General features: G+C 40.6%; 2 protein-coding genes across 7 annotated transcripts; one reads left to right on the top strand and one right to left on the bottom strand.

Annotated features, from left to right (window-relative positions):
* Window positions 1–1,908: 1,908 nt before the first annotated feature.
* On the top strand, window positions 1,909–5,591 carry LOC4342825 (probable polygalacturonase). Of its 6 annotated transcripts, none has more exons than XM_015789280.3 (8): window positions 1,909–2,055; window positions 2,186–2,307; window positions 3,049–3,157; window positions 3,254–3,369; window positions 3,666–3,786; window positions 3,883–4,057; window positions 4,154–4,224; window positions 4,653–5,591. In XM_015789280.3, exons 2-8 carry the CDS (start codon window positions 2,287–2,289, stop codon window positions 5,378–5,380), a joined length of 1,341 nt encoding a protein of 446 aa, XP_015644766.1. In that variant the 5' UTR covers window positions 1,909–2,055; window positions 2,186–2,286; the 3' UTR covers window positions 5,381–5,591. The 6 variants fall into 6 exon arrangements, with proteins under 6 accessions (XP_015644766.1, XP_015644767.1, XP_066168285.1 ...); XM_015789281.3 differs by having other exon boundaries at window positions 3,243–3,369; XM_066312188.1 differs by lacking the exon at window positions 2,186–2,307.
* An 828-nt stretch (window positions 5,592–6,419) lies between these two features.
* Window positions 6,420–8,924, bottom strand: LOC4342824 (guanosine deaminase). The gene is made up of 5 exons (XM_015789234.3): window positions 8,809–8,924; window positions 7,474–7,533; window positions 7,141–7,331; window positions 6,885–6,989; window positions 6,420–6,797 (listed from the first exon to the last, which is right to left on the bottom strand). Exons 1-5 carry the CDS (start codon window positions 8,822–8,824, stop codon window positions 6,609–6,611), a joined length of 561 nt encoding a protein of 186 aa, XP_015644720.1. The 5' UTR covers window positions 8,825–8,924; the 3' UTR covers window positions 6,420–6,608.
* Window positions 8,925–11,155: the final 2,231 nt, after the last annotated feature.

The following is an 11,155-nucleotide window of genomic DNA, read 5'->3' as shown; positions in this document are numbered from 1 at the left end:
TTTGTCCGTCATTTTTTACTTCCGCAACGCAGTTTTTTTTCGGTTTTCCGTGGGATTTTTCTCCGCATGCGGTTTTTATTTGGGCCCGGTTTTTAAGTCCCATTTTTTCTGAGTGGGTCACGACTTTATTTTGTTACTGTTTTTAAAAAAATTTTGTCCGACGTTTTTTACTTCCGCAACGCGGTTTTTTTTCGGTTTTCCGACGTGGTTTTTTCTCCGCATGCGGTTTTTATTTGGGCCCGGTTTTTAAGTCCGATTTTTTCTGAGTGGGTCACGATTTTATTTTGTTGCGGTTTTTTGTGGGCCCAGTTCTTTTCCACGGCTGTTTCCGATTAGTTTTTTTCTTCGTGCACACGAAAGGATTGAATCTCAAATAGAGTTAACTAATTTTCATCTTTATCTATTATAAAAATTGAAGATGATTCCGTACTTATCTTAATTTTCATCCGTCATCTAGGTTAGGCACGTATAAAACTAAATTGGACCAGAAAAAACAACCAACCGGCAACACAACCAAAAGCCCAGATCGAACAAAAAAGACTGTCCACTAGCGACCCGAACAAAAACTACCAGATCGGGCCGGAAAAAACTCGGCGACCTGGACCGTAGCAGAATAAGATTAAAATAGTCTTCACCCGTAGCAACACACTAACTTTTTTTAGAAAAAATAAAATAAAATATATGCTATTTTATTATTTAAAAATAAAATACACGTATAAAACTAAATTGGACCGGAAAAAACAACCAACTGGCAACCCAACCAAAAGCCTAGATCGAACAAAAAAAACCGTAAACTAGCGACCCGGACAAAAACTACCAGATCAGCCGGAAAAAACTCGGCGACCTGGATCGTAGCAAAATAAGATTAAAATAGTCACCCGTAGCAACACACGGACTTTTTTCTAGAAAAAATAAAATAAAATATATGCTATTTTATTATTTAAAAATAAAATAATAAAATAAGCGACCCGGAAAAAACCATGTGTATTATTAAAAAATCAGATCGGGCAAAAAAAACTCAGCAAAAACCATGTGTATTATTAGAAGAAAAACCAGATCGAACCGAAAAAAATGAGCAACTCAAATCAGACCCGGATGTCGCCATTGTCATTTCTCTCTCTATCTAGCGGAACAATATTGTGAGTCGCGTTTCTGCTGTTCTGATTTTCTTAGTTGCCAGTGTCCACCATCAATAGATGAGTCCAATTGTGATATGCATCCTACCACAGTCCTCATCGCCGTTTGATCATCAGACCATCCATGCCCATCTTGAGTATTATGAGAACATGAGTATATCAATATGTAATGGTGGTTTTATCCATCCTAATTATCATTAAAATTTCTAATCAATACTTAGTCTAAGAAATAATTTATCCGTAGCGAAGCACGGACATTTCGCTAGTCACTGAAAAAAATGAAAAAAAAAAGATCGGTTAGATTGACCCAACAATTTTTAAGAAAGATGGTAACTTATGTTAGTCATTCTCTTTTAAATTAAACCTATTCTATCATATCCCTTAAATCAAACACACGCTTAAAAGTCTCATCGGTTGATCTAATAAGCCAAAGTAAAATACTAAAATTTAAATTTACGGACTTGAAGTTGTATTTAAGATATTTTTAATGCAATTTCTTTTTAGTGTTGGCTTTTAAGTCACTATGAAGAATATAAAAAAAATTACCTAAAAATTAATTTTATTCCCTGGTAAAACGTTTTGGCAACCAATGAGACTTTGACGGACCCAATATTCCAAGTCAAGAACCGGTGTTCCGTCCGTCCAATATTCCATTCCATCGGGCAGCAGCAGCACCAGGTTCCCCCTATCCGACCTCCGACCAGAACAATCGATGAGCCAGCAGCCTCTGCACACCTCCCAATAAAGTGAATAAACCTCGTGACTGTAGCTTGGTCCAGTCCTACTCTTCTCTTTGCTGCCGCTTGGAGCCGGAGAAGGTGATGGGGAGTGAGTGTGTTGAGTGAAGCCATCGGCATAGCCGTCGCCGTCGACGCCGCTGCGTTCGCGGCCCGAGAAGGCGAGCCCGGAGAAGTAGAGAGTATGGCTTCTTGTTTGCGTTTTTTTTTTTTGTTTTGTTTTGTGTGCTGTGTTCTTGTTGGTTGGTCGCTCCTCGTTCTTGATTTCCGTCCATGGTGACCCTGGTTAGTGGTGGTGGCGGCTGGTTGCAGGTCGTCGATCTTGGCTGTTGTTCTGGTGTGGTGCCTGCTGGTGAGTCGATTTGAGGGAGGAAGAACTGACTTGACAGTTTCTTCACTCGCTGCTAGAGAAAATGATGAGCCGATCCGCATCTGTAAGTGGACGATTTCTTGTTTTGGGTCCCGTTTCGGTTGCTCTGATTGATTACCTTGTAGTAGCATGTCCTGCCTTGGCCAAGAACTCTAATGTGGTGGTAGAATTGAGCTATAGATTTGGATAGGAATCAACTGATCCAAGAATTATTTGGGTAGAATTTGGCAGTTCGCTTAGAATTCAGTTCTTTTAAGATCGGGCACTGTGATGGACAGCCTAATGGGTGCATCACGGGATAAGTGCACTGCTGCTGTCTTTGTCTTTTTTTGATGGAGACATCTGTCTTCTTGCATGGGGATTCAAGTGGGACTTTTATAATTCCCATTTGGCCACTTTTCTTTTGGGAAAATTCTCCGAGGATGATGTGTGAGACCTTTGCTCCTAGTGGAGGAGCTCCATGCTTTGCTTTTACCTGTGATTCCTTCCCCTATACCATGGATTCCGACATTGCAGAAGGCGGCGTGGCCTTGTTAGAACTTAGAAGTCAGCATTGGCAACACTACGGAAATCAAAGTCAGTTGATGCTGACATTTTATCCAACCCATTGTAAGGACAAAGACTGATGGATAACTTGAATTAATCTTTGTGGCAAACTAAACAAGTTCACCCCCCCCCCCCCAAATAGTGTTTACTCTGTGTTTGAACTATGTTTCATTTGCTTTGTATTTCCTTAAAAATGCACTATTCAGATTCAGCTCATGAACAACATTTTTTGACGTTCATCTTCTGGAATTTGTTGTAGGCACTTCAAGTCCTTTTGGTTTTTGCAACTGTTTTTGCTGCGACTCAATGGGCCACTTCATCTGCCATGTACTGCAACGACTTGACAGCAAGCGTGCATCGGCCACACAGTGTGTCAATTACTGAGTTTGGTGCTGTTAATGATGGTGTTACTCTTAACACGAAAGCGTTTAAGAATGCAATCTTTTACCTCAGCTCATTTGCAGATAAGGGTGGGGCAGAGCTCTTTGTGCCTGCTGGAAGGTGGTTGACTGGGAGTTTTAATCTTATCAGTCATCTCACTGTGTCACTTGACGCCGATGCAGTAATAATCGGATCTCAAGTAAGATAACTTTATGCATTATTTGATTCATTTCACAGAAGTGATTTATTTATTATTGTCTTATGAAATTTAACAAAACTAGTGCATTCAACTTTATACTGCTTTACATAAATCGCATTCTAACAAAATTGCAGAATAACGTGAAATGTTTTATATTTCATAACATTCTTTCCTGAAAACAAATTATTGGAACTTACAGTAACTGTTTCTCATGTTCCAACATGAAAATACTTTACACTAGAACAAACAGTGCAAGAAGTATTACAATCGCGATCGTCATAAGAATTCTTTTGCAGGATTCATCTGACTGGCCAGTTATTGATCCTCTGCCATCTTATGGGCGTGGCAGAGAACTCCCTGGTAAAAGACACCAGAGTCTTATTTTTGGATCCAATCTTACTGATGTAATAATAACTGGTTAGTAAGTATCATATTTATATCATGTGTGCTCTTGTATTTATTAGCCTACTTGTAAATTGTAATGATGCATTTCATATTGCTGTGCTCTTGCAGGTGCTAATGGCACCATTGATGGCCAAGGTGAACTTTGGTGGAACTGGTTTCACAATCACACACTAAATTATACCAGGCCCCCTCTTCTTGAACTGATGTACTCTGACAGGGTTGTTATTTCCAATTTAACCTTCATGAATGCACCATTTTGGAATATTCATCCTGTATACTGCAGGTTGGTTTGTCTACATCTCTGCTTCATTATTAACAGTGCCAGCTGTTGTGGTTGCACCTATTTCTTATCTTGATTATTTTTTTTCAAAATAATCAGCCAAGTTCTTGTCCAGCATCTGACGATCCTAGCACCTATCAGTTCACCAAACACTGATGGCATTGATCCAGGTGTGCTTGCTTTATTTGAGTTAATATGACCAAAATTCTGAATGTTTCTATAATATTTTTCATGTAATTTCAATTAACTTGCAGTTAACCATGATTCAATATAGTTACTGTCCGATACAATGTACAGAACTTCTCATTACCTTAGTAAACACAAACTAACTGTGGACAGATATACGATGGAATAACAGTTCAAAGCATGGAGCATACCAGTTCATCTTCCTGAGATATTTGCCTCAAATGTAGCTTCGATTCAGTTTTTTCGAATGTACCATGCACCCCTAGATAAAGCGACCACTTTAATGCATAATTTTTAGAGTAGTCCTTGCTCTGATACCTGGTTTCCCCTTTTTTTTCCCCTTGTTTTGTATGTTTGCATTCATTTAGCAGATTTCAATAGCTGATGCTAATGCAACTTCAATGCCATCCAGACTCATCCTCAAATGTGTGCATCGAAGATTGCTACATCAGAAACGGCGATGACATTGTCGTCATCAAGAGCGGTTGGGACGAGTATGGTATCTCTTTTGCCCATCCTAGCTCCAACATTAGCATCCGCAACATCACTGGACAGACAAGGAACAGCGCAGGAATAGCCTTTGGAAGCGAGATGTCAGGTGGTATATCAGACGTTCGAGCTGAGGGCCTTCGTTTCATCAACTCGGTGCATGGAATCAGAATCAAGACTGCCCCAGGGCGCGGTGGGTATGTGAAAAACATATACATAGCTGATGTGAGCATGGACAATGTCTCAATAGCCATCAGGATCACTGGAAACTATGGGGAACATCCTGACGACAACTATGACAAGAATGCGCTTCCAGTCATTAGCAACATAACGATAAAAAATGTGGTGGGGGTAAACATTGGTACTGCAGGAATGTTGCTGGGCATCCAGGGGGATATCTTTAGCAACATTTGCTTATCAAATGTGTCCCTCAGTAGCAAATCTGCTGATCCTTGGAATTGTTCGCTCATCGAAGGGTTCTCAAATTCTGTAGCTCCTGAGATATGTGAGCAACTTAGGCCCAGCCCTGGGCCAGGCCAAGTATGCTATGATGGTAATAGCTACCCAGTGCCAGCAGCACAGCAGCCATATAAGTCGGGCGCTACCCGGTTACAAAATCCTTTCCTCAAGTTCATTTCTCTATACAGTTAGACGCCCCAATCATCAACTATGTCCTTGTAGATTTTTATTTTTGGTGCAAGTGATTGTTGAAGACTTCCAATTTTGCCTTAAGGCTTGCCTTGTGTAGTCGTGTGTATAGAGCTTTGTGGAGATAACTGTTGGTGTGATGTTATTATTTCAATGTCCTGTATTGTTTGGATTCTTACTCTAAATAAAAGCAACCCATGTTTATAACTTCAAAGGAGTGTAAAAGATACAGTTACCACTTTCTATTAGAGTAACAATGTGACAATTTCTGTTGATGCACAGTAACTTCTACCCTTGTCCAATGTGGAGAAAGTCAAAAGACAAAAATATCCCTTATTAATATAGAATTAATGTTGGTTGGTTGGTAGGTGAGGGGTATTGAAGGGATACAATTTCTAAACTTGCAAACTGAAGTTAGATAAGAAGGTAGAAATTGGTTTATTTTGAGACAAAGTTTAAAACTTATTTTGGGATGGAATGAGTACTGGAGAAGGTGGTACACTGATAGTCTGCTACATATCAATTCAGAAATTCAACAAAGATTGGAGTTACACAAATAAAACTCAAAATAGTATGGACATTTTCTGAGAGTGTTTATATTCCTAGTGTACATCATTGATGTAAATTGATTAATTGAGAATTATTTAGGCACCAGTGCAATGGAACCATTACTGACAACCTGAAAACAAGGACTTCTAACCTTTAGCAAGTTGATCTATGGAAAATTAATTAGAAAGTTTATTGTATAAACTGAACATTCATGCAAGAGCACATAACAGAATTCGCAGATATTGAGTGTCATCAGAATGTAAATACACCTTTGAGTTGATAGTTTCAGAAACAATTTATAGTTGAGTATTCTGTTCTTTCAGTACCAGAAGAAGGATTTTACAAATCTGATGCCACCACCCAAGTCTTGAGTCATTTCCATATTATTTTAGCTATAATGTAGAGTAACCCGTTGCTTTCAATCAACATGTTTAATTAGCATCCATCATCTGTCGTTTTCATGGTTTAAGAGTAAATAGACATGCAAACTCTGTTTTGCAATTGTTTCTGTAGGTACCCATTCATTGAATGATATTAACATGCAGACAATTGAAATGTTATCAGGATGAAAATACATTTGAATTGGCAGTTTGAGAAATAATGGAAAAGCTGAACATTGTAGTTTTATTCCTCCCTAGATCATCAGGGGGACTTTGGCGTATCTGAGACTCTATCCTGCACATTAGTACATCTGAAACTTCTCCTTGGTCTTCTCAAAGACTTGCTCTGCAATCAGGGCTCCATTGCCATCAGCCTTCTTGATCTCCATGTTGGCCTTCTGGTAAAACCCAGTGCCTCTCAGAGCATCTGCAATGAAGTCATCAAATCCAATGGCAATGGCAGCTTCTGCCTTGGCTCCATACACCAGCCTCTGTAGTGAAGAATTAGCAGTTGTGTTAAATAAAATCGTCAGATATTTGTGATGAGGTTATGCGTAGGAAAATTGACGGGTGCAGACCTTGATCCGGGAGAGATGAACTGCACCAAAGCACATTGGGCATGGCTCACAAGACGCGTAAATTTCACAATCTGAGAGCTCGATTTTTCCGAGCTTTTTGCAAGCCTGAAAATTTAACAGAACGACAATGTGAGTAGCTATCCGAAAATGGTGTGGTAAACAATTCGAAGTTTAACACGCAAAAGGCCCAAACGGATACACATATTCTCATGAACAAATGATTTACGAGCAGTGACAGATAAATAAAGCATTTCACCTCTCTTATTGCAGTCACTTCAGCATGTGCAGTTGGATCAGTATGCTTCAGAACCATGTTATGGCAGCTGACTACTACTTCATCATTACGGACAACGACTGCTCCAAAGGGGCCTCCATCACCGCAGTCAACTCCCCGGTACGCTTCTTCAACTGCTTTTGTCAAGAATTTGTGGTCTCTATCTTGCACAGCTGTAAATTTTTCCAAAACTCAAGTTAACACTAAGCAGTTCTTCTGGAAGACCTTAAAAGCGCCCCAAATCACCCAAACAGTGAAAGCTGGGCTGCAGATCAAACTGAGAAGACTAATGCAGAAGCATTATTTTACTCTTACCTTCATGGTGACCAGCAAATGCAGAAGCAACTGAGATGGTTCCATCCTTTGACTCCACAACTACAGGAAAAGTAACTTATTTTAGCTTATTTTACATATTGAGGACATGATCATTGGCAACTTCATAAGCAGAGAGACCTAAAAGAGTAGAACCTTCAACGAAGTTTAACAACAAGTACTAAAAGTATAGTGATCGCTACCAAACGTTATCTGATTGACAATTCGAGTAAATTCTCTTATTGTCTCTGAACATCCGGAGTATTGCAATTTACCCCAAACTAAATCAGGCAAGAAGTCCAGAAAGGCAGATTAGTTGTTACTTGTCAAAGACATACTACAAATGCCAAGAAGGCAGAGAAACATAAAAGCAGATTCTTCTTTCCATCCAAAGGCATCAACGGCCAGTTGGTACACGCATATCAATAGAACAGAGTTACTGTGACAACCGGTAGACAGCATGACATCGCTCTCATCTACTTTCAGTTGTTTCCAGCCGAACACGAGTTCTGCATTTGCCTTATATGGCGTGATAGGGATGCCAACTCACAAGGATATCCTACTTGATCCGGTTGATCACTCAATCAATTCTAAAGATGCGATGCCCAGCCCGAGATAGTCTTCTCATCAGTTTTTTCTTTCTCTCAACAGAACAACCTACACGCAAGAAAAAGGCGTACTTTTCTAATGACATTGCCACAGCTCACACGCATCTTCCTGTCAAAGAGAAAGAAAAAAAAAAGAGCATCTACATCCACCAACCCTCTAATAAAGTCGCCAACGTGCGTTTATTTTGGCAGATTCCGGTGAAAATGGACATTAAAAAAAAGTATTAAGCGAGCGCAAAAAGGTTTCAGATTTGGGACCCCAAGAACAACGATTGCAACAGAAAAAGCTCCACAAAATATGGAGAATCGAACCCGGTGGTCACCGGAATTCTCAGAGTTTATACTAATCCTGATTTGGTCGGCATGATTATTGGCTATCCACGAGATCTCAAACGAGCATCGTGCATTCTAACGAAGAACAGTGCCAAATTCATCCGAGAATTCAGGCAGCAAGAAACAACAAACAGCTTGTAACAACCTCTCCCCCTCAAACACCAGATCACACATCCCAATGGGGCTCTGCCCCATGACACCCAGAACATAACAGAACAGAACAGGATCAAGAACCGATCCCGATTCTCGGTTTCGATACTCCCAAAGCAGCGAGAGAGAGAGAGAGAGAGCGCCCAGAATCGAATCAATCACAGCCTCAGAGTCCCACACCACACCACACCACCAATCAAACTCACCATGAACAGATGAAGAGAAGAGAAGGGAGACAGAGACGTACACTGGGCCTCCTCCATGGCGGAGAGAGGGAGAGGAGCAAATCCAGCAAACTTTTCAGCGAGAGAGAAACGCGTTGCCTGACCCTCGTGCTCTAGCTTAGCTTGTGGCGGGTGTTGCGTTCGTTCGGCCCGCGCGCGGCCTAAATAAAGGGAGGGGAGAGAGCCCGACCTCGACTGTGACACGGCAAAGCTCTGACTGACAGGTGGGGCCCTTAGACTAAGGGGGCCCCGGCCCCACTTGGCCGGCGTCACGTGGGGAGAGGTTCTGTGGATCAAGTGGGCCCATGGTCATGCTGGGCCGTGTGGTGGGCGTCGAGTCCCGTGGGTCGTGTTCGCTTCTCACGGAATGGACGCAAACGGCGCGGCGGGTTTATGTGAACGCGGTTCACTGGTAATTGGTAAAGGATGCAAAACTGGTCCGTGGATTACTACTGGAATCACAGGCAGCCGTCCCCGGCTAGGAACAGGCAAAAACCAGGAGGATTTACTTATTATTTGTCATCCTACCCAAATACACATGGCTAAATACCACTTTCCTAAATTTTTATTTTCAATTATTACCTGGGCTCACATGTCAGCCTTCATTTCTATTTATTAAGCTTGTGAACATGTGTGGACCCGGAAAGAAGGCTGACATGTAGACTCGGATAGCAAATGGGAATGAAAATTTATAAGAGTGGCATTTGGGCATATATTTTTGGTAGGATGGCAAATAGTAAATTCTCCTGACAAATACCCCGCAAGCGGGGGTGTAGGAATTTTTAGGTGTCAAAATTTACAATTAAACAACAAATGAACGCTAACACTACCAATCAAGTAAAAATATGGTCAAAACAATTAGAAATCTAAATCTTTCCCAACAAACCATGCACTTATCAAAGGGACCCAAAACAACTGCCGAGAATTGCAAGGGAGAAACTCACCGAGACATGCCATCACAATTACTGAGAGTGAGAGGCAATGAGGTTGTCACGCCTAGAGGTCATGTGTAGCGGTAGCAGCGATAATCTGGTGCACGCGGGATTGCTGGAAGAATGTTGGGTAACACTGATCTAGCATATGGTAGTGGAGGCGCTAGCGTCAGAGGAGCGAAAGGTGAAAGGAGCAAAAAGAGGAGGAAATGGAAATAAAGAGGGTGATGTGGGGTGGAGAAGACAAAATTCACAAAACATGGTGAGATCTAAGGTTTGAAGCAGGTTTTATACATGGTATATTGTAATCCCACGTGTGAGCAGTTTTATTAGGTCTCCTGATGGTTAGCGGGGAAAGTGAATGCTTCATCAGCCATGGCCTAAATAGATCCGACATGAGAGTTGGGCCTACTAATTGACTCGTGGTGAAAAGATTTCGTCATATCTAGGCCTAATTGATGAATTCACCATACGGATTGGTGATTGGGCCCTACATTGTCATCCCTATCCCTAAGCATGTGTTTGATCGGAGCAAGGCGATGGGATGGGTTAGGGTGAACCCATTTTCAGGGTGTTGTTGACGCGAAATTCATCATTCACACGAAGGATTGGGAGATTTGCTTAGCTCCAGTGCAGGTTTAATCAATCGGTTTCAGGGCGTGCCAGTTAGTTTGATCCTGCAACTAACAAGATGGAAATAGATTGATGATCAAGGAGTTGCCAGCCAGTAGGCCGATGTGATGTAGCGATGTCAGCTGATGTCGATAAGGTTTTGATCAATCAACTATAGACTCAATGTAGATTCAAATATACCAGATAAACAATGAGATTTATGTTGTCATCGGCTGGAATCAAAGTATGCATAATCATCAATAAACCGTTCTTTATAAAAAACAATATTGATAGATCGGATCAAACCGAGACAGTACAATATTGAAGTTGATAAAGATAGATTTAATTAAAGATTATACACGTTTGAGTATGAATTGATGTAACTCAGAAGATGCAACGAGTTAATATAATATGAACCAATCAACCGATACTGATATAATGTGATAAATGTAAATCTGATGGTTAAAGCATACCTTGGTTGGAGATCCGATGTAAGTAAATTAAAATGTACATCGGCTAACTAATTGATATATCTGATAGCTGAAACCCACAATAATGATAACTCATTGGCTAGCACTCCGATGAACGTTGCGTAAAAACCTATCGGGTTACTAGAATTAACCTTACTAGCAGCAATCTAATAGATCAGACCTAACAAAGACAATATAAGATTGAAGATAATAAGAAAAATCTAATTAGTATATAGATTTACACAAACATGATGGATATAACAAATCTATCTAGAACAGCAGTATGATTAGAGAAATATCAACTTAGTCAAAATATCAAACCTAACCGAGAAAGTCTTAACTAAGTTGATACGACT

Source organism: Oryza sativa, chromosome 7 (assembly GCF_034140825.1).
Source record: "Oryza sativa Japonica Group chromosome 7, ASM3414082v1".
NCBI classification, from domain to species: domain Eukaryota; kingdom Viridiplantae; phylum Streptophyta; class Magnoliopsida; order Poales; family Poaceae; genus Oryza; species Oryza sativa.
Note: the sequence above shows the minus strand (reverse complement) of the source record. Positions and strands in the feature narration are given on the sequence as shown.

What these genes read in the sequence shown, in the direction of transcription:
- LOC4342825 (XM_015789278.3), top strand. Translation starts at nt 2,287, where the DNA reads ATGATGAGCCGATCCGCATCT. An exon ending in TGATGAGCCGATCCGCATCT is followed by an intron (nt 2,308 to 3,048) that starts GTAAGTGGACGA and finishes AATTTGTTGTAG; the next exon opens with GCACTTCAAGTCCTTTTGGT. An exon ending in TACTGATGTAATAATAACTG is followed by an intron (nt 3,787 to 3,882) that starts GTTAGTAAGTAT and finishes GTGCTCTTGCAG; the next exon opens with GTGCTAATGGCACCATTGAT.
- LOC4342824 (XM_015789234.3), bottom strand. An exon ending in AAGTGACTGCAATAAGAGAG is followed by an intron (nt 6,990 to 7,140) that starts GTGAAATGCTTT and finishes TTAAATTTTCAG; the next exon opens with GCTTGCAAAAAGCTCGGAAA. An exon ending in TTCATCTCTCCCGGATCAAG is followed by an intron (nt 6,798 to 6,884) that starts GTCTGCACCCGT and finishes TCTTCACTACAG; the next exon opens with AGGCTGGTGTATGGAGCCAA.